At 43.0% G+C, this 23,037-nt stretch overlaps 1 protein-coding gene across 6 annotated transcripts in view; it reads right to left on the bottom strand.

Moving 5' to 3' along the window:
* MYO9A (myosin IXA) overlaps positions 1 to 23,037 on the bottom strand; it is a 140,606-nt gene that overhangs the window by 36,292 nt on the left and 81,277 nt on the right. For all 6 annotated transcript variants that reach the window (XM_083871017.1, XM_083871018.1, XM_083871019.1 and 3 more), the window contains exons 11-15: positions 12,526 to 12,647; positions 11,381 to 11,522; positions 10,465 to 10,660; positions 6,017 to 6,136; positions 1,537 to 1,612 (exon numbers count right to left, since the gene is read on the bottom strand). In XM_083871017.1, coding sequence (XP_083727143.1) covers positions 1,537 to 1,612; positions 6,017 to 6,136; positions 10,465 to 10,660; positions 11,381 to 11,522; positions 12,526 to 12,647 — 656 coding nt within the window. The remainder of the gene's footprint in view (positions 1 to 1,536; positions 1,613 to 6,016; positions 6,137 to 10,464; positions 10,661 to 11,380; positions 11,523 to 12,525; positions 12,648 to 23,037) is intronic.

The following is a 23,037-nucleotide window of genomic DNA, read 5'->3' as shown; positions in this document are numbered from 1 at the left end:
TATCTTGAGGGAAACTTGCACAATCAGAGGCGCTGGAAACAGGGAACGTCACCTCTGGAGTTGCTTCGAGTGTCACCAAGGACCAACTGTCATTGCAACCCAACCCATCAGAGCCCCAGCAGCTGCAGCATTATGAGAAAGGAAAGGAGGGGGGAAAGATTGAGGTGAGGACAGCCAGGGTTGCATCACCTTCCCAGGACAGAGTGGCATTGCTTGTACCACCTGGATTTCTGCTCAAACTCAAGAAGTGGCACCAATTTATGAATTCAATCCCCCCATTTTAAGTAAATCCCATCCTTTCTAACCACTGAAATGTGCTTGTAATGATGTGAGAACATTCAGTTCTCCTTCAGTAGGGTGCCTCTGCCTCTCTCAAAGGGGAAGAATTCAGAGGAAGGAGGACATTCTATTCTTGATGGCACTCAGAGACCCATGTGGTGGACAAAACCAGGCAGAAGAAGCCACTTTTCTTCCCCTGGGAAAAAAAGAACGATGTGTATCTAATTTTTGTTGTGGCTGTTTGGCATTAAAGCCATTAAAAATGAGCCTTCATAATATCCTTGAAAAATATTTAATTTTGTATGGAAGGGAAGCCACTGAGATGCAAGGACTGATTTAATGAACACATTTCAGGAGACAGACTCAGACTCCTCCTGAGTTGTTCTGGGCTTCTCATTAACCTCAGAGCTGCCATAAAGACACACCTGGATATCTGCAGCTCCAAGCAGTGGTTGAAGGAGCCGAGGGTGCTCCTATCACTTCCTTCCCCAGCACACACCTGCTGAGAGGGAAGCAGAGAGGCACCATATGCCTTTGGAGGGTTATTAGGAAAATCAGACCTCCTGGAATGTGTGGAGGAATAGCACAAGAGTAGCTGGGAAAAGGATCAGTGCCCAGACATGCCATGGAAATGAAGACTTTGGCTTCACAAGCAAGTTAATTCTGGAATGGGGATGGAGAAGGCTTTGCAGAAGAGGCACAGATCTGTATCTCAAGTGTAGACCTGAGTCTCATTCAGTAGTTGCTTAAATGGTCAGAAACTTCAAGGAAGGAATTAAAAATAAAAATGTACGTAAAATCTTCAAAAATCAATCAATTTTGAAGAAAAAGCGCTTTTTCCCCTCCTAAAACAAGCAAGCATTTGGCAAAGTATCATCTCAAACCCCGTACCTTCCAGGTTTTCCACATTCCCGGGTGCCTGGAGCCACCATATGCTGAATGCAGTTCTGCACCCAAACCTGTCCTCCTTAAATTACTATTTCCTTGATATTAGCACAACTATTCATTTTAAAAAGCTTCTTATCCCCTTGTACACCCACCATCACCAACTGCTGCTTTTGACACAGGGAAGTTGCTTTCCCTGCCTGCTGTTTCGCCAGGAAAGGTGTTTAGATCTGATCACACAGCAGAGAAAGATCAAAGAGAAGATCAGATTGATAGGCGAGATGGGACAAATGTCAATACATTTTTTAGGTACAAACAGTTCTCTCCCATCTCAGATTCCTGGCCATGCCAAGGTAAAAGCAGGAGCCTTACCGTGAGCTCCTCTCGTTGATGGTGTTGACTCCCTGGAGGTCTGAGAGCGGTGTCCGCGGGCTCTTCCGAGTGATACCTGAAGCAGCACATGAAGAAGATGTTTGCAGCTGGCTCATACCCAACAGACAATTAGCAGAGCCATAGCTGAGCCCTGACTCTGGCGTGGAGCAGCAGAGACATGTCCTGGCACATGCCAGGTGCCAGGGATGCCATCGCTCTCCTGTCCCACCTCCCTGCCACAGTCATCATCACCCCTGTGAGTAACACTGTTTGCTCCAGCCTCTCATTCCCCTCCCACACACCCACGGGGTGTTTTAGGGACATGCTGTCCCAGCTAGTCCCAGGGAAGGAGCTGATGGAGGGGGAGCACTCATGTCCTCCATGTCCAAGAGATTCCCAAGCTTTCCACTGTGCATGGGATAACTCAGCTGCATAGGCAAAACACCTGGACATAATTAGAATGCTTGGAAAAATGGTCATTTATTCCTTAGACACTTCTCTCCCTCTCTCCAAATATATGGACATGCACAGCAAGTAGGAAACACTTTATATACTATTTTGTAAAGGCCAGATTGCTCATTGAGCAATCCTTACCTAGAATAATTTATTTGTAATAAAATATATCTAATAAAACAATATATTAAATAAAGTATCTATTTTGTATTCAGCCAAGGAAGCTGAATGAAGCACATGGTTACAGTAGCAGCTGTTATCTTCCCCGAAGTGGAAATGTTTTGTAACCAAGTACTTATGAAGACAGGAGACAATTTTTTTAAACAAAACACATCAAGTCACCAAACCAGGGAAAGGTAAAGAACTGATAATGTGGAGTTTGACATGAAAACAGCTGTGCAATTTTATAACTGTCTCAAAATCACTGCTGTGAGACAAGAAAAATCACAGCTCTCACCTCAGCATGGGGAAAATATGTTTTAGTCTACTCTGAGACATCTACAGTGGGAGGGAAAAAAAAGGAAAAAAAAAGCTTCCTAAAAAGAAAGAAGTCTACACTATGATTTGTAGCAGGACAAGAGGAAGCAATGGCATGGCCCCTTCTCCCCATATTTATAACTCCACTATTTCCTGCAGCCCAAGTGCTGAGCTCAAAGGCATCCTGGAGATTTTTTATTCTAGAAGATGAATACAAAGCAAATACGCTGAGACCTGAGCCCACCCTGCTGTTCTGAGCCTGGATTTCCTGAGGAGAAGATTAATTCCTACCAAAGTCAATGGTGACATCCCTTTAAGGGGACATTTACCACCCTCCTTGCCCTGTTAAAAGTGATGTAACAGCTCATCTTGAAGCTGAACGGGAGAATCTGTTCATCTTGAATTGGGCAGGAGATCCCTGAAAAGGCTGATGGTCCACCTGATTAAGGTTTGGCATCTAAAGGTGCCCAGATATTCTGGAAATGTCAACAGAAAAAAAATTTGAGGGTGTGCTGTCCCAGGTCATCTTTGAACCCTGCCTGTGCTCCAAGGCAGGACCAACCAAATCACTCCTGCTGAGAAGGTCTGGCCTCTCCAGCACTGGAGGTTTCTGGAAAGGAAGGGAGGTAATGCATCTGAGTGTTTAACAACATCCAAGCTCAAAACTCTTTTCAATCCCTCTTTTTGCCATTTAAGCCTTTTTATTTTTGTTGTTGTTGTTATATTTCTTGTTCTAGGAATCTTCTTGTACCTCTTTCAAGATTGGCATTTGTGTCCAGATTTAGAGCATAGAAACCCAATTGTAAAAAGGGAAAAATTGGAATAACCAGGAATCTGCTTAACATGTTGCACCAGTACTTTGTATAGCTAGTTTTAGACTAAGAAAGCACCTCATGTCTAGCTGGATCTATTTTTAATATAGATTAAATTAATATATTTTAATATGCCTGGATACTTCCCTGTTAAGGCCCAGACGGCTTTTCTTGTCTAAAGGAGTCCATGAAAAATGGGATTTCACTGGTATTTCAAGATTCTTTTAAAATACCTTTTTGGAGCAAAATCTGTCTTCCTACCCTTACCTGCACTCCCCACCAAAGAAAGAAAAGGTCCAAAACAACTTCCAATCCCACAAGTTGAGCTGAAGTGATGAAGACAAGGTTGTATCAAATTATCCCAGCATCCACACCTTGCATTGCTCAGGAAAAGGGAATTTCTATTTCAGGCTTTCAGGTAACAGCTGCAGTTAAACTGCATAATGGTTCTGCCAGCTCAGCACCTTAAGTGACTTGTTGATTAGCACAAGTTAAAAGAGAATTTCTTTAGATACACCAAATATAAAGACTTTTCTACATTGTGCCATCACTTGGCTCTTAATACAGCCAAAAAAAGCTGTCATGTTGATGTAACCCCTTTTCTGGGAAATAAGGGGGATTTTTATAAATAGAAGATAAAAAGGTCTTAGATTTCAGCTGGTGAGTCGCACGTGGCCTTGAAAATTGTGTATGGTGAATATGGGCTATTAAATTGGAGGAACTGAAACTCAACAGGAAAGAACAATGTGTGAGTGCCAATAACCTCTCACTCCCTTCATCCACCTCAGACACAGCTTGATCTGGTTTACACTTCAGCCAGAAAATTATTCTGATTTTTCAAGCATATTCTCTTTCCTTCAGCCGGAGTATTGGAAAGAAGGACTGATTTACCTAACAGGCCTTTGCCAAGGTTAAGAAGAGTTCTGGATAATCCTCATCTACTCCCTAAGGATGAATGCCAACCTCCAGTCTGGAATCAGAAGTTATTTAAAACCAGTGCCTTGTTCTGGAAGAACTGCTGGACTCCACAGCATAAGGAAAGCAGCTGATGATAAGGGAAAGGCAACCAGTTGGCTCCAGAAGCTGAATACCAAGAGACCTACAGGGAATCTCAATAAATTTATCAAACCCATTTGTTTTCTCTCTTTGTTCAGAACTAACTGCAAAGTTCAAGACAAGGAGATGACCTTGGTTTCTGTCTCAAGCATGATGTGGATGTATAACCTCATCTGACTTGTGGGAAAAGCTGAGTCCCCAGGGCCAAGCTCACCAGTGGGGCCCAAAACCTGATGGATTCTGAACTGGAATGTTACACACGCTCCAAGCCCACTGCAGCTTGCCAAGGCTGGGAGCCTGGGGAAGCAGGAGCACACCCCGTGGGAAGATAGGAAGGATCTCTGAATGCAGAACAAGAATTACTAGTTTGCCTGGTCAGATGCCAATTCACAAACTGTGGCAATGTTCTTCTTAGACCCATTCGTTGGATTTATCCAAAGAGATCCCAAATTGTGTGGACTAGTCTGTATTAGTGAGGCTTTGAGGTGTTGAGCTCAACCTTGAGCTAAACTTCTTGGTTCCCACTAAAGTTCCAAGTATCTCCTGAGTTGTATGAATTTCCTTTTCCCCACCTAACAAACTGCAAACTGAACCCCTCAAATCTCCCATACTGCTAAGCCAACTTAAAAATGAAAGTTAAATTGATTCATTAATTGCAAGTAAAATTACTCTGCCGCTAACTATTTTCCTTTCCAACCATTTCTTAGTAGTATCAGTAAAGTCATTTGGTACAACAACACTTAATAAATCAAGTAAAATTTAGCATCACTCCTTTATATTTTCTTAGAGCAGTGTTGGGAACTTGTAGAGGAAAATAATGTCGTTAAATTAAGAATAAAAGCCTAAATTAAGACCTAAACCACCACTGCTCCCCCAACTCCACATGCTGCAGGAAGCACAGACATCTGACGGAAGGTTTCTAACAAGAAAACCATATTTATGAAGATTTAACATGCACCTACTGTACTTACCAAGCTCAGCTCTACAGGAAAAAAGGTCATTTCCACTTACACCTAAGTTTCATAAAGTTCTAAGCAAGGGCTGAGGTTTTGCCCATGCAGAGCAGCTCTATTTCTGTCAGCTTTAACACGCAACATGAAGGAAGAGAATAATGGTAGGAAAATAATATATCTAAACATGAGAGTACCAAATATCTATTTAAATATAAAAATAGAGTAGTGCAGGCAAGAATGTCCATGTTGTCATGCAGGATGAGTTTATTACATGACAGAGGAGTGAAGATGAAGAAATGGAGACCAAGTGCATCGTTCCATAAAATAACATTGATAATGCCTCTGGTTTTAAGCAAAGCCCTGGGAGACAATATTTTCACAAGCTAAAGATATTTCTGAAGTCCAATGAAATCCAAATTAAGTTGAATTCCAGCTGTACCAGCCCTGTATCAGGAATATTCTTTGTTAATGTCAGTGAGTAAACAGGGAAATTGCCAACAAAATGATTTTTGCGAGATCTCAAGAGGTATGGGTTTGCTTTTAATTTGACTCTTCCAGCTCTGCCTAATCATTTCCCAGTAGGCTCAAAACTTCTCTAAGGCAGCTGGTTTGATCATGGAGGGCTCCTCAGGCACTGATTTTTATCCTGTCTACATGGAATGCACCTGGTTTCCATTTCTGGACGTGTGAGTGTGGTATCAGAGGGGAGGGCGGGTGGTGGAGCCTTACTGTACTTCTCCTCCTTGCACCTCTGCAGGATCTCTAAGCTCCTCTGATGAACTGGGTGGTGGAGAAAGCTAAAACTATCCACACTTTTCAAAACCGCACATGGCACTGCATCATCATGCCCTTTGGAAGCAAAATAAAAACAAACAAAAAAAAAATTGAGAGAAGAGAGAGATTTTATAAGCAGAAATCAGAGAGGGGAAGGAACAAGCCCTAAGGAGCTGAAGGGTCACATGTTTTTCTGCTTGACACAATTTAACTGTGGTTTCCTCCACACAGCGCTGTGGCATGGCAGCAATGGGGCTGGACCACGTCCCAGGCCCAATTATAATCCTCATTAGACAGAGCATAAACACTTAATAATCACTCCAAGATTATTTGGGCAAAAAGAGGATTATTACATAAATCTTTACTTTTAGTAACTTATTTTTTAAATCCTTGCCATGCCTCTGCCCGGTGTTACCCACAAATCCCTGTGCAGATGCTCCATGGTACAATCACCTAGAATTCTCATCCTGCATTCCAGTGCTACATTTTGCTCAGATTTTGGCAATTAAAATGAAAAATATAAATTATGCACATTAAGCACCATTTTCATATTTCCTGAGGGCAGAAAACACAGAGTCTGGAGTTTGGCAGGATAGGTTTGAGTTGGAAAAAAAATCAACGTGTGGCCAAGAGGACTTTTGATGGCCCAGCTGTGAGCAACAGTGTGGAGGAGAGGTAACACCAGTGACAATGTGCCAACACACAGTGCCTCTCTGTCACTGCTGGCCAAGTCCAGAATGTGCCACACTCCCAGTGAGGCGTGGGGAGGTCACCGTGGAGTCACTTTGTGCCAGCATCTATGGGAGCATTTCATATCAACACATCAAACCATCAGAAGGAACTGATCTGAGTTTTCCACAGGAACACTGGCAAGGGGTGTCCTCCTCACCTTAACACCAGTGAGACTTCAAACACCAAGCTTCTGGTTGCTGTCACTTTTATTTGGCAAATGCAGACTTTTCAGACTTTTTTTATTGATTATTTTGAGAGCAATGGGGTTTTTTTTGTGATCAGCTTCAGCAATAAATCTGCAGAAACTGGTGGGATTATTTTTAAGCAAGAATTACCCAAGGAGCAGCCCTTGTTGGCCAAATCCAACTGCAGAGCCCATCAAGGACAGGGATAGCCTCAAGACCACAAAACTTGCATAGAGAAAGGATTTAGTCCAGCAAAACCAAGTCTCTGCAGTCTAGTTTGTATGAACAGCACCATTTTTTCCATTTACCACCATTTCCATTCAAAGTTTTTGCTAAGAATTAGAGGATTTTGCATAATAAATGTGTATTGATGACAGCAAAAAAAAAATCAGTCAGCCAATTTTCTTTCCTAAAAAGCTTGACAGTGTTCCTTTAGTGAAAGTTCACAAATAAATCCAGTTTTAACACACAGTTCTATTGGACCATTTCAATCCTTATTAATAAACTTAGTAATAAAAAGAATTAAAAATCAAAGTATTGAAGAGTTCAACACTTCAGCTAAGTGCAGCTCGCCCGATCCTGGCATCTTTCATTCAAGGAGCATTGGCAGTAAGAAGCATCTCTTGGGCAGAACACAAAGGCACAAAAGAAAATTCACAGTGACACCACTTTGCTGCTCTTCACCTTCAAGTTAACGAGGACAATCACACAATCACCAAAAGCTGCACTAGGAGGGTTTCAGGAGCACAAAAAAAGAAGAGCCCCCAAAGCCAGCAAGAAAAATTGTTTATTATCCTTCCAGAAGCATCTGCTTGGCATGGAGGAGACAGCCAAAAGGACGATGTGGAAAGGAAGCAGAGCAAAATTTCGCAAGGCTGCTTAGACATAAGCAAGGGATTTTTCTGGAAAATCCCTGTTGGATCTTGCAAGCGCAAAAGCATGAGAGAGCCAGTTGGTGTTCAGACAAAGAGAGCAAAGAGCTTTTAATTAAAAGAAGCACCTTTTGGATATTTCTCTGCTCCCTCACTTCACCTGCCTGACAGACGGGGAAAGGACCTCAGAAAACAAGGACGGGAAGCACATCTTGAAAAGATTTCTGTACAAATATTAAGTGTGTGCATGTGGATGACTGTGTGAGAGAAGCTTTTCTTACTCTACCATCATTTTGTCTCCACATCTGTGGGCAGGCAGATGCTCAAATCAGGCTAATTAAAGCCATCAAGGTTTGATAAAAAACAAAATCAACCTCAAATATGTGCTGCCTTTGGTCCTCTGCTTCTATCAAGATGGGAGAATTTTAGTGATACTTTGATAACTCACAAACGTTTTCTGCCATCAAGGCAAAGCATTGATTTGGGGCGTTTCTGCATTATTTTGGAGAGGAGGGAATTCCAGCATCTGGCAGTGGATGCATCATGCTACACCAGCCCACTGCGCTGTCCTGACACTGGCTGAGCCTCCTGCCCATGTCCACCTCTTCCACAGCCACCTGCTTTGGTGACAGGATTTTGGAGGACGACAGTGAAACGGGGGATGGGTTGTAAGGTCACACCAACCAACTGGTGGTGATCTCACCTTGCTAAGTGTGACCTAGGCAAAGTCAGAATCCCAGAATGGTTTTGAGTTGGAAGGGACCTTAAAAATTACCCAGTCCCACCCCTGCCACGGACAGGGAGACCTTCCACTACAGGTTGCTCCAACCTGGATGGTCATGTTTGGACATGGTGGATAGCTCTCCAAAGAGAGATCCCAGATCCTAGCTCTGCCACTGTTTGTAGGCTAAGTTTTTCCCACAGATAAGGAATGTATGGAATTTAGATTTAGGTAATCTCCTCCCAGTAGTATTGCCTGTAAAATGAAGACTTTCTCATGATTTTTTCCCAATTGGATAAAAGTTCAGGGTATAAATGATCTGAGGATTGTTGGTAAATTTAAGACAAACCTTATTCGGCTTTCTGAGGGGTTTGTTTTTATTTTGACTCAAAACCCAGAGGGTACAAAGCACAAAACCATTTGGCTAAAGGACATAGACAGATAATGGAGCAGCACCATGAAAAGGTTTAGAAATTCAGCCATCACCATGTATTAGTAATTTTTGGTATAGAAAGATAAGGCAATGCAAGAATTGAGTCTCAGAATTGTCTCAAGACCTCCTTGACTCATCCAGTTTATATATATATCTATAAAATCATAGCTATATATTGAGATATATATATACACACACACATATATATATATATATATATATATATAAAGAGATATAAGCAAGTTACTGCTACAAACTTCAAACTGAAAAGCAGGAGTGAGGAGACAAGCACAGCAGTGCACAGGACCAGCTGTCAGAGACACAGAAAGTGAAGCAGGGCTTGAAATCAGCTCTTCCTTCCCGAGATTGGGTGATTTTTTCTGATCTTCTGGGTTACATCATTTGAGTTCAGCCTGGGGTTTATGCAAGATGAAAATGCAAAGATGGATTTTTGAAGCCACCTCTTTGGAGTGGCTTTTCTCCCAATGCCAAACATCTTTGCCATCTCCCTCTTTGGTTATTCTATCCAAAAGTGCTGCCTTGAGGTGCCAGACAGACCCAGGCTCATGAGAATCAGCTCTTCTCTTACGCCACATCCGAGAGGTGTCAGAGGAAGAACCTCAAGAGCTGAAAGTTGACTTTGCCTCCTGCTCTTCTTGGGATTTGCTCCCAAGAAAATGATTCTTTCTGCTTGAAGAGCTTGCATCTCTATGCTCCTTGACCCAGGCTCCCTCACTCTCCAGGATGCAAACCTCACTGATTACAAAGTAATTCATGATGCAGCTCTGCGTTTAATTTTAACCCAGCTGACATTTTCCCTGCTGAGGCTCTGATTCCATCATGGATTTCAAGCCCTCTTGTGCCCAGAAATGAATAGTAATAGCTGGTACCCGTCTTTCTGAAATTGCTTTATGCAGAGAAATGGTCTAAAAGCACAGCCAGGTCTTGCCTGCCACAGCATGATGATGCACCATCACTTTCCTTTAATTTAATGCCCCTGTGATCCGTGGTTCTGGATGACTGCAAAGCCATGAATTTTGCTAGACAAGAGACATGCTCTCCTGCAGCTGAAAGGGTGAACAGCTTGTAAAATGATAGGAAGTTTTATTGCCTTTTTTTGTTTCCAGATGTAACTAACAGTTCAAGAATTATTACAAAAATAATCTGCCTTTTTTGCTGGATAATTTGTATGTCTCTGTTTGAATGGCTTGGGTTTTTCTATCCATGCATCCTACAAAAAGGAAAAATTAAAGCAGCAGTAAAATGAAAATATTTCATTACGACATGTTAAAATCCAAATGTACCTTTAAATGTGACTTCTGCAAAAAATCTACCTGTTATTTCAACGAGTTTTTTAACAGACTCCTAATAAGTCGGGTTCCTTAAAACAGGGTAATAAAACATCAGACCCAGATTGTTGCTGGCCAACAGGCTCCAGCCCGGGTGATGGGCACACGTACCAGTTTTCTTCTCCACGTATCGTTTTCCAGCCTCCCTGAAGGCGACCATGGCCCTGAAGAAGGCCCTGAGGACAGCCCAGCGGAAAACAGCCACGGGATCGATCCCGATCATCCCGCAGATAAAGGCGTTCTTGCTGCTCCGCAGGAGCGCCACGATGTCCGGCCGCATGTGATCCGTGTTCTTCTCTCGGAAATCCTATGGAAAGAGGAGGAGAAAAGAGGAAAATAAACAATATTTACACAATACTCCAGGTAGGATCTTCCAGGCTATCTCTGGGTCAGCACAACTATTGAATCCTGTTTCTTTTTTCTCTCCTGCTCTCATATCAGATGCCTCTTTATGAATGTCATCTCTGATGCTTATCACATGCATTTATTGCATCAGAAACATGGTGAGAGACTTGCAGCTGCAAATCCTGAGGCTGTTTCTCACACAGGCTCATTTGGCCACCAGAATTCCTTCTGCTAATCACTGGCATGAATAGAAATAGGGTCAACTTTGGAATCATACGTGTGGGATTCCAGGAAGTACCTGTGGCAGTGGGATGCTGAGACATAAGCACATATAAACTGTATTAAAATGGCTAATGATGAGGAAAACACAGGATTTTCTAAACAAAACAAGCCTAGAAAGGCCACCAGACACCCAATTTCAGCTTGTCATTGGGGTGTAGCACTGAACACACTGCATATCCCTAAATTCTTCCTGAAATGCCTACATGGAGAAGAACAGGAAGTCCCTGTCCCTATCACCTTTTCATTTCCCCAAACACTTTTCTCCTGACCCTCCCATCTTCTTGGGCCAAGTCCTCTCCAAAACCTCTCTGTGGAGCCTCTGAGGTTTTCCTCCCCAATCCCAGATTCAGATGAAAGCAACTGCTGAAAGCAACTGCTGGGGACCAGCTGGGTGACAGACCTTGACTCCGTACTTCACTTTGCCCGCGTAGTGTTTGATGATGAAAGCTGGCTCCATCACTGCTGGGAATTCAATGTAGGAGTTCCCTTCGTGTTGACGCTTGAATTTGTCCAGCAGTGTCTGGTTTGTGGCTTGAGGAAAACTGAGTGGAGAGAATTGAAAGGAAGAAGCTGTAAACGCAACGGGGAAACTTTTCCACTTCTTTCTTGGCCACAAAAGGGAAAACAGAGACATTCTGAGCTTCCACTTCTGTGTCTGCTTCAGCAGAGCCTCTTGGTAAGAGAAAGCAAACCCTCCATCCTCAAACTTCATGGAAATCTGCAGCATGGGGATGTATTTCACAACTTTACCCAATTTAAGTTGTTCTATCCCAGTGTATCACTGAGAGAGCATCATTGCTAGTCTTTTGTCAATGAGACAAGAAGTAGGGGAGAAACCTGCAAGGCAAATGGTAGGAGAAGACCTCATGCCCTTGGCCACGTGGATCTGAGGTGACCTCAGCAAAACCACCTGGCCCTTCCCTGCCTTTCACATAGAGGAAACTGACATGAGCATCCAGTGGGAGAACTGTTCTGCTCCAAAGTTTCCACACCAAGGCAGCCCCAGGAGCCCCATGTTCACCCAGAACTTCTCCCAAAACAGACAGATGTGACCAAGGATGCAAATCTGAGCTAAGGCCCTGATGCCCATGAAGCTCTGTGGAAATGTAGCCCCTATGAACAAGTGCCCCCACTTCACTCTGGTTCAATTTTTACCAGTAAATTGACAAATCCTTATATCTCAATAAGAGCACCTGCACATCCTGCTTTAACTCATGCACTTGGGTTCAGCACCTTCACACTGTCAAACCCCAAGAGACAGGGAAAGAAATGAAGAGAGAAGGAAAGGAAATCTTTTCCCTTCCCTTTAATGGAAGAAATTCTGGAAAGGAATTTTAATTATTATTTTTTAAGGCTTTTTGCTCAGCTGGCTGATTCTCCACTCTGTGTGTTGCCACCTCAAAAACAACACTATAAACACCAATCAACCCAGCGAGCCATTAGCACCTTTCTGGGAAGTCGTCTTTTTTCAGAAAACTGAAGGGTAAACACATTTTAACTGAAAAAAACAAGTATCATTTCCAAAGCCAGCATTTTCCTACTCACTTGCTTTCCTCATCCAGCAGATGGAGCAGCCCCGTTGGCTTCTTGCTGATCAGGTTGATGCAGCTGGAGTTGTCTATGTAGTCGATGTTGTGCCAGCTAATTCCTTCTGCTCTATATTCCTCCTAAAAAAAAAGACAAAAAACCCACAGATGACATAATATGATTTGGTGCAAGCAAAAATAAAAGATAAAATCCAAAAAGTTTTATGGAAACTGGTACACCATTTATGAAAACAGACATCTCTCCTGAAAATACTTCATCAATGCTTTCTGTGATTCCAAAGAAAAGGATAAAGAACCTCTGGAATAACCTGAAACAAAGCAAACCACAGAGCATTTCCCAATTTCAGATGCACCAGACGTTTGTTCGGACAGGGGGAGGCTGTGTGGGAGTCCAAGCCTGCCAAGGACATCCAGCATGTGTGGACTGCCTCTTTCCTACTCCTGGACTGATTCTAAATCACAGCAAAATTTAGGCTGGAAGAGACCTTAAAGCTCCTCTTGTTCCAGCCCTTGCCGTGGGCAGCAACAACTTTCACTAGACCAGGCTGCTCTAAGCCCTGTCCAACCTGTCCTGGAACACTTCCAGGGATTCAGAGGCAGCCACAGTTGTTCTGGGCACCCTGTGCCAGGGCCTGCCCACCCTCACAGGGATCAATTTCTTCCCAATACCTCATCTAACTCTGCCCTCTGGCAGTGGGAAGCCACTGTCCCTTGTCCTGTCCCTCCATCCCTTGTCCCCAGTCTTTCTCCAGCTCTCCTGGAGCCCCTTCAGGCCCTGCCAGGGGCTCTGAGCTCTCCCTGGAGCCTTTTCTCCTACAGGTGAGCACCCCCAGCTCTCCCAGCCTGGCTCCAGAGCAGAGGGGCTCCAGCCCACAGAGCATCTCCATGGCCTCCTCTGGACTGGCTCCAGGAGATCCACATCTTTCTAACATTGGATCCCATGGCTGGAGGCAGCTCTGCAGGTGGAGGTCTCACCTGAGTGGGGCAGAAGGGCAGATTCTCCTGCTTTCCCCACACTTTGAGATCTGGGGGGTTTTGGGGTTCCCAGTACATATGGCTGGGGTGTGTGGAGCATCCCACCCATCAAAGTGTCACACAATTTGCATCAATTAATATTCAGTACTCAGTTGCTGAAAGGAAATTGTGGTACAACATATTAACTACACAGAAAAAGCAGCAAACCTCCCTTTCCTGCTCCCGTATCTCCCACTATTAATGGCTGGTGCTGTATGGGCTAAAGAAGAGACCTCTAGATATACAAAGCCACTGCTCCAGGGCCAGCAGAACTACCACCCTCTACAGTCAAAGTGAAGATCTGCCCCCAGACTTAAGCTGAGGCAAAAAAAGCTATTCATTTTCCACCAAAATAGTTTTAACCCTTGCTCTCCTATAAAGGTTTTATGTCTCTCCTCCGAGATACACTTGCAACTGGATAACTTGAAGAAGTCTGATGAAGACATTATTTTAGGGCATGTAAATGAAAGTAGAGTTTAAAAATCATAATTTTTATCATATGTCTGAGGATTTGTGACTCAGTGTCTAAACAGAGATACTGAACCATGCACCTTACTCCATGTGTTGGACAAAGTCCTACTGATCCAGCTGCCTTTTTACCTCTCTATCACAGGACATTTTGAATGCAGAATTGAAGATAAAAAGGAAACAAGTTTCAAAATCCTAATAGGATGCATCTTTCTAATAATAATCAGATTCATTATTATTGTTGCCTCTGCCTTTATTTTTAATATGAGCAAACAACTTTAAAAAAAGTATGTCTCTCCTCATCCAAAATTAACATGAACTCCTCAGATATTCTTAGAAATAAAGCCTGAAGAGCTTTGAGACTTTTCACAAGGAAATTTTTGCTAAAACAACCCTTAGAAGGTCTTGAATACAGTATTGGAGACATTGTATAATCTTACAACAACAATACAGACAAATACAGACATGTGCTGCCTTAGAAGGAGTTTTTAACATCCCTAAAGCTTTGGGATTCAAAATATACAACATCCCAATGGGGAAAAAATCCTGAAAATAAGAAATGGCTCTGCATTATGAATTTTATTTTCTCCTTTTCTTTTTTAATCTTTTACCTTCAGTTCTTGCCAAGCAACCAGGACACAGCAGAACCTCACAACAACATTCTCAAGTCCCTGCTGAACTGCAGGCAATCAAAAATCACAGATGTGATTAAAACTCGTGGTATTTTCAGGGCAGGCCAGGAAAAAGCTTCTATCCAGCAATCACAGGCTGCGTATTTCAGAGCAGGCATGAGCTGCTCCCGAGGGATTTCCCAGAGAGTCACTGGAGTCAGCACCATCCATCAACTGCCCGCTTCCAATAGCCCCTTAATGGAGTGCAGGGTCCATTAGGCCCAGCTTTGCCAGCTCAAGACTGGTCAGGAGCATGCAGAGAGCAATAAAACCTTGGTGTGATGAGCCAAGAGCAGCATTATTTCAGTGGTGACACGTGGGGGTTACCAGACTTATTTATTTATTATCATGACTCTCTGTTGAAATACTTATGTTGGGAGGACTTTACATTTTTTGCCCCCCCAAAAAACACATAAATCATGCTGAGTTTTACATCTCCACACATCTAAGCTGAGAAACCATCCTTCTGCTCTAGAATGCCTCTAGATACACATAATTCCACATGGGACATTCAGCAGCTGCACAGCAAATGTGCTGTGGAACTCCTATGGCCTCACAAAAAAGCTATACTGCTGCTGAGATCAGTACAAAAGCACTGATCAGCAATGCCAGATATGGAGTTTTTAAAAATAATCTAGTAAATGACCAAAAAAGACCAGAGTTCAAGTCTCTTCTCTGGACTCATTTTCGGCTGTTCCACAGACCTGATGGTCAGTCATCAGGTCCCTCCTGGTCTCGTTTCCTTCAGCTGCAGGATTTTGGCTAATTCTCCCTCCTCTGCTCCTTTTTTCTCTGGGCTGGGTCAGAAACACTCACTCCCAGGCTCTGGGGTTCTTCCCTCCCTTCCATCCCCAACACAACCTGGCCCAATGAGAAGAAGGGATTCAAGTCCTCAACAAACAACCTTTTCCACAGTAATTCAGAGATTTGCTCTCATTTAAAGACAGGCAGCAGGAACTGTTCCAGAGCAACTGCTCCAAAGGTTAAATGGAAATAAATTCCCCTTATTCCTTTTTTCCTAGCATTTTTCCAGCTTTTCATTTGGTTGCCTTCAGGATCTCAGCTCAAGAGATACAACTATGGATTTGGGATGGCCTGATGTAATTTCTGGGGCACTTGGTGATCTGCAGAACACCCTGCAGACTGTCCACAGAAAGACAGAAGCTATAGGATAAAATCACTGCTGTCTATTAAACTTAATTAAATTGCAGTTGTTAATATTCCATATGACTCCTATACTTGTCCTCTAATGACCATCTTCCTGTAGAATTCAGGAGACATCCTTAAAAGCTACTTCCAAAATATTCCTTCATCTCTGAGTATGATAACAAAGCCTCTTCCATCCTTTGATGGAGGCAGGGTCCTGGAGCACAGGAATATTGGGAATTCCATTCAAACAACATGAGGTTTTCATTTAACAAGACAAAAACGACATGAAACACTTTCAGTCCATTCAAACAAAACCCCCTTAAGCTGGAGGTTGATTAAAAATCAGCTTAAATTTATACCTTGACTTCAAACTAAGTTATGTTTAGGGGCACATTGAAATGTCCTGGAAGATCATCTTTAAGAACCAAACTGTTGACATTACCACCATCTGCAAAAGTTTCTAGTGCAATGAAGTCCACAGAGCCCCAGTTTTGGAATCATTACTTGCAATAAAAACGTGAGGATTTACTCCTCCCATCCCTGGATACCTGAAACCTGGTCTGCTGGAAAGTGAAGTGATCCAAGCTCACTGGAGAGAGGAGCACTGAGCTCCCAGACCTGGCGAAAGAAATGGAGCAAAGAACTGAAAAAAGACATTGGTGTTTTTTTTTTTGTTGTTTTTTTTTTTTTTTTTTTTTTTTTTTTTTTTTTTTTCTTAAAGTCTAGCAGCTCCATATTTTCATTTAATTATTGGGTGAGATGCTACAGATTGTTCTCCAGGTGACCTCTATGGACTCCACAAGGAGATTCCCACTTCCCAAGTGGGAATCCAGAAACAGCTTTGCAGCCCTAAGCATGGAGAGAGACATTGGCAGAATGCCAGCATGAGGTCACTGAAGGGATCTGAATAAAACACAGTTTATGATGTTCAAAATTAAAAAAAGATATAAAATGGGGATGCAGACTTTGAAATTCACATGGAATATGAGAGTAAATCTTTACTCTCATGTACTGTTAGCTGAGGCAAAGCAGTATGTAAAATTTGGGGTACCAAAAAGAATGGGGCAGAATATCCAACATTTTAAAGTAAGAAAATTACTAGAACTCTAGGAAGAGGGAGCTGTTAAAGCTCTGTTTAAGAGAAACTCTGCCTGCCTACACTGACCCAGAGCACAAACACTGCCCATGGCACAGAATAATGAATTTAAAATTAAAACACACATGCTGAGCATCAGGAAAACCTTCCCAACCGGGCTGCAAGGCCTGATGGAAACCCTCCTGCTAGGAGCAGAAATATCCTTTAATTTTATAGTTGGAGTTGCTGAGAACCAAGTCCTGTTATCTCTACAGGAGTGGTGGACCAGTTCTGTTATCAGGACTTTATTTCAGTGCTAAACTGAGCCAAAACACTCTAATCCAGGGTGGAATTAAAGATTTCTTTATCCTGAGTGGGAGAAAACACCCACAAGCCCAACAAAATCTTGTTGATTTCTTCTTGGAGACGCTGGAAAATATCTTTACACCTCCACATATGATCATCAATTACTCTGTATCCAGCCACAGTCATCAGTAAATAAACCCAAATGCTAAAAAGCACAATTAGGGGAGAAAAAGAGAAACATGATTTTTAAACTCACACTTATGTAGATATGATATTTGTGATAAATATGATATCTAAATAAGATATCTAAACTCTCTTTGGAGTGTCTAAGTCCCTGAGTGCTGCTGCTCCCCAAAATCATGTGGTAAAATTCAGAGGTGGGGAGGGAGAGACCAGGGGCTTGAAAAACTTCAGAGAAGAGGAAATGTAGAGATTAAATTAAACAGGAGTTGTGATAAAAATACAAATTAAAAAGCATAATAAATTCCCCATCTGTCTAAAAGCATGAAACTCAGGGTTTAGGAAATTCAAATCAAAAGGTGGTGAAAGTCCCACTTAAGGATAAAGGTTTTACCATGATATGTGAAATTTGTTGCCCTATCATGGGATATCAAAGATACAAATTTTCCCATGATTTAAAGAGGTCTGGAGGGCTTTGGGCATCCATCCACACATCCTGCAAGCCAAAAGCCCTGAAAATCCCTCAGTGTTTCAGTGCCCTGGGGGCAGATGTCTTATCCCACAGGGATATTGCCATTAGTCACGGTGAGAATTGAGAAACAGCCTCAAAAATAAGATTCACAAACCCCAAGAGCAGCAGAAACCTCCACCAACTCATCCACCTCCTCCCAGGCAGCGCTGGATCCAGGAGTTTATCTACTCCAGCCTTTCCCTAGTAAGGCATAGGAAAACCTTGTTTACACAATGAAAATTCCCAGATTAAAGTGAGAAATCAACTGAAAAATCCCTTTTCCCAGCGTAACTCCATGTGGGAACATTTCCCATCGCGCTCCTGTCATAAAAACTCGTGTAATCCAGAGCCACACGATCAACAGGCAGCTACTTTTGGATGTCTAAATGTATATATTTGGCATAAAAATTCCCGACTAAACAGAAGGGTGTGAAATTCCTCTCTTCTTGCCTTGAACACCATCTGCTTCAGCTTCAGGCTTCTTTGCAAAGCGAGAAACTAGGAATTAACTCCCCTTCCACATCTCTCACCATTCCTAGCTGAACTCCTCAGTTTAAAATAATCCCCAATTATTTTTGTATGTTAAAAGGGGTCGTTGTTATATGAAAAATTAAAGGAGTTAAACCTCAAAAAAGCTCTTTTCTGGCTACATATGGACACATTTGCATCCTAAAATCCATCCTGGGGCGCTTGGGAATATTTGTCCAGAGCTGGAAATAGCAACAAGGTGTGGGAGAATTTCTCCCCTAAGGATTCATCCATCCAGGCATGAACACATCCCATGGAGGTTTAATTGCTTGTTCAGCAAATGGGCACTGTGAGCCCAGCCCAGCAGAATCATCCCGGCATAAACTGATGATTAAAATGAATTTGATATCATAAATCTATGGGATGTGGAAAGTTCCTAAATGAGTGAGACCAATGTCTGGTCCTTAGTCTACTGCAGACAGGGTGGATGCCTCGAGTTCCCAACATCCCTCCAGGAAAAGATGCTGAGGCTGATGGTTTCATTTAGGAATGAGGATTTTTATGTTTGTTCTCAGTTTCAGTAGTAAAGGAATTTATAGACACAGACATAACTATAAATATATAACACATATTTTTTAACCATGTGCTCACAGACACGACAAATGTAAATACTTAACCACATTCTCTACGAATACATGATCTATAAACAGGTTTTTAAGGCCCCCTCTGCCCACAATAACATGAGGCAGTGCAGGGGACCTGATGAGCCTTCCCTTGAAGCCAAGGTCCTCCTTGAGACGGTCTCCTTCCAGGTCATTATTTCAGCAGCTCCTCAGCAAATGCCACACGAATTTGGTTTTATTCTGAGGCTGATGCTTCACCCACAGATAATGTCCCCCCTGCTGTACGTAGGCAGATTTGAATTTATTGGAATTTGGACTCTCCCTTATGAAAGTGTTTTAAACCAGCAAGTTCAGCCCAGAAAATCATATGCCAGCTCCACACCATCCATCTCTGAGCTCAAATCAGCTCCCTGAACTTCAGTGGCAACAGGGTTTCAAACATTAATTATATTTTGCTCTCAAAATGGGCAGAATTGGGTTTGCATGATTCAGCTGGCAGCACACACATTGCCATGATTCCATGGGCTCCCTCTGCAAAAGCATCTTCTTCCCAAGCTGCCCTTACAGAGCCAGGAGAAGTAGGGGCTTAACATTGCTGTGTGATTTGCTGGTGGATCAATTCATTTCATTTCTTGTGATCAAAATTAAAGAGGAAAAGAAATATCTGTATCTTTATCTGCCAGCACCTCGAAAGACAGATGAGAGTTAGGAGATATGAAGGAACCTCCACAGTGGTCATGGTGAACACCAGACTGGTCTTTGAGGCTGAACATCTCCTCCCCCTTCCAGTCCCACTCCACGTTTGTGTCAATTAACACACTCCTGATTCCAGTCCTGCCACAGTAAGACAATTTTTAGGTCGACTGAAGTATTTTAGAGGCTTTTAAAGATTTCTTGCTCATCATCCTGCTTGAGAGGTCACATTGCACGACTCTGTCCTATGAAAATCCACCAACAGAAACACAGAATGGTTGGGTTGGAAGAGACTTTCAAGATGTTCTGTTTCCAAGATCTTGTGGACACCTTCCACTAGCCAAGGTTGCTCCAAGCCCTGTCTGACCTGGCCTTGAAGACCTCCAGGGATGAGGCAGCCACAGCTGCTCTGGGCAGCCTCTGCTAGTGCTTCACCACCCTCACAGGGAAGAGTTTCTTCCCAATATCTCACCCTGCCCTCTGGCAGTGGGAAGCCACTGCCCTTGTGGGAAACCATTTCCCCTTGTCCTGGCATTCCAAACCCTTTTTGTACCACCAATATTTTTTTTTTTAATCCCTGGCACAGTCTGTGCATTTATTTAGCCAAAAAATCTGAAATATCCACAATCATATACCACAATCAGCAGAAAACATCATTTACCTGAAAAAAGGAAGGAACTAGCTCAGAGGAGAGGAAAAAAGCTCAAGGGATAATGGTGACTTGAGAGAGGGATAAGGGCACTGGGAGCAAGCAGCTGTGACTTGGAGAGTTACAGCAAGGAGCATGGGATGAGGGATGGGCTTGCCAGATGCAGCACTTCTCCACACCGGGATTAAATATTAGGAAATTACATATGAGAAGAGTTGGAACTGGATGATCTTTCAGGTCCTTTCCAACTCAATCTACTCTATGATATCAGAGCAAATATAAATAACAGATTAGGAGATATCCTATTACATGTTATACATTATATATTATATTTATATATTTACTGCTCATCATCTGGAGAAACTCAGAAACAAGTGGGTGGCAAATGAAACCCCCCAGCCCCAGTCCCAGCCATGCAACATCCATTGACTGAAGGATGCTGGAAAAACACAAGGTAAAGCTCTGGGGGACTGGCAATGGATGCCAGAATCAGTGACTTTGGAAAAGACCTCACACACCATCGAGTCCAACATGTGCCTGATCCCCACCTCATCACCAGCCCAGAGCACTGAGTGCCATGTCCAGGTGTTCCTTGGACATCTCCAAGGATGGGGGCTCCACCACGTCCTGGGCAGTTCCAGTGCCTGACCACCGTTTCCATGAAGAAATTCCTCCTGATGTCCAGCCAGAACCCACCCTGGCACAGCTCTGATCAGAGCTGTCCTTCATTTCACTAATGTGCTTCGAAATCTTCCTACCCTGCAGATACCATTTTAACAGCTCTTGGCATCCTGATTTTTATTAGTATAATTTATGGGCTCTAAGCATCGTCCTCTTCCCCCAAATGTGAGTTGCATTTAATGGCATTCTGCCAAATAATAAATCAATAACTTGTGCAGCTTGTTCCTTCTCCACGGGTCATGTGTCCCACAGCTGACAGCAACATTTCCATCTCCAAGGAAAACAGAAATTTGAACTGAGCCTCCCAGGCCTCCATGGTTGACTTCTGATGGTTGGCTTTTGTCTTCAGAGGCAATAAAGAGGCGTTAACGCCTAACCAGTTATGAGATACAGAAAAAAACCCTGGCTGGAAGGAAAGGAAGATTGTTCCAAGCAGTAGGACAGAGACTCTTTTTCATAATTTATTTTAATTTTAAATATTTTAGATTGATTTTTTTTTTAAGTTAGTTCACACCCACATTAATTTCTAAATGTAATATTTAAGTAAGATACCTAAACTCATTTTAGAGTGTCATGTTCCCTCATGGTTGTTACTCCTCAGAATCATCAGGTGAAATTCAGAGGTGGCTGGAGGTAGTGACCTCCAAGACCATCAAATCACACCTTCAACCAAACACACCATGATTTAGTCCAGACTACTGGATTTCTCCACCTATTGCACAGGACCAGTAAACTCTATAGATCTCTCTAAATATTTATGGAACTTTGGATGGCTGAGCAAACATTCCATAGAATGTGTTATTCTGATGAAAATTCAATTTTTCAGTCTGAGCAGGCTGAGATTTGCTGGCTGGGACATCAAGCTCACCAGGGACTCCACCAGAAAATGGACTTCACTGAACACCTGAGCTCCTGCCAGTTGATTGTACTCCAAATTCTGTAATTTTTTCAGCCTCAACCTTGGTTATTTATCGATTTTTTTTTAACAATAAAAGCATGCCCTTGAAACTGAGGTTTGGTGGGTAATCAAAAGCTGGAAAAAGAGGTAGAAAAGAACTTTAATAGCAAGACCTGTGGGATGAAAAGCTACAGGATGAATTCTCAACCTTTGTAAAGCATCAGCTGAAACACGGAAAGGTGGGTGAGGTGGAGAGTACCAGACGAGCCTCAGCAGGGAAGGGGGAAGATTGGTGAGGACAAAGATGACAAAGTTTGGAGAATGAGATACGTAAAGAAATAAAAACTTGTACTTCTGGCCCTTAAACTGCCAAAGACCTGGAAAGTTGGAGGAAACTCAGATCATGGGTGGTATGGTACTGGTGACCTCAAAACTAAATCTCCATCCACAGCAACTATTTAGTGCAATGCCCTAAAAAAACCCCAACAAGGCAAGGTGAAATGCCAAAATGCTGCTTTCCTCTCCCAGAAGCACCTGTGTGTTCTCTGATTTTCAGGGCAGCTCTGGGCTTATCTGCTCTGCACAGAAGGCCACTTGATGAGGGCACAGAGATGGAGCTGGGCTGGGGGACAGAGAATCACTGCTGAGGTGATGCTCTGACAGCACCCAGTGAGTCCAAGAGCAACAGAGCTGTGTCACCTGAAGCCACCAGCCTGAGGGAGGGATGGTGAGGGACCCCAGCCTTGTGCTGCCCAGAGCAATGAGGCAGCAGCTGCACCACCAGCTACAGCCCCTCATCCAACATCCCTCCAGAAACCTGTGAGATACCTGGGGAGGAGAAAATCATCTTTGCTCTGCGACAGGGCAAGGTCACAACTCCTGCCATTGCCACCTTTCTACATTAATAAATAGATGATCACTGATCCGGACCCGAGAGTAGAGCAGGATTTATAAAGTCTTTACCCTTAACCCGTGGTCAGATGCAAGAGAGGAGGCTGTTCCTGCAAAAACCTTTGCAGCCCCTCAGCCACAGCACAAGAGCTGCTGTATTTTTGGCAGACACCAGGCTGAAGATCGAGCCACGCCTTGGTGGTTGTTTGCAGACCACTGGAAATAGTGTCATC

Source organism: Zosterops lateralis, assembly GCF_965231275.1.
Source record: "Zosterops lateralis genome assembly, chromosome: 13".
In the NCBI taxonomy this organism is placed as follows: domain Eukaryota; kingdom Metazoa; phylum Chordata; class Aves; order Passeriformes; family Zosteropidae; genus Zosterops; species Zosterops lateralis.
This window is presented reverse-complemented; position numbering and strand designations above follow the sequence as displayed.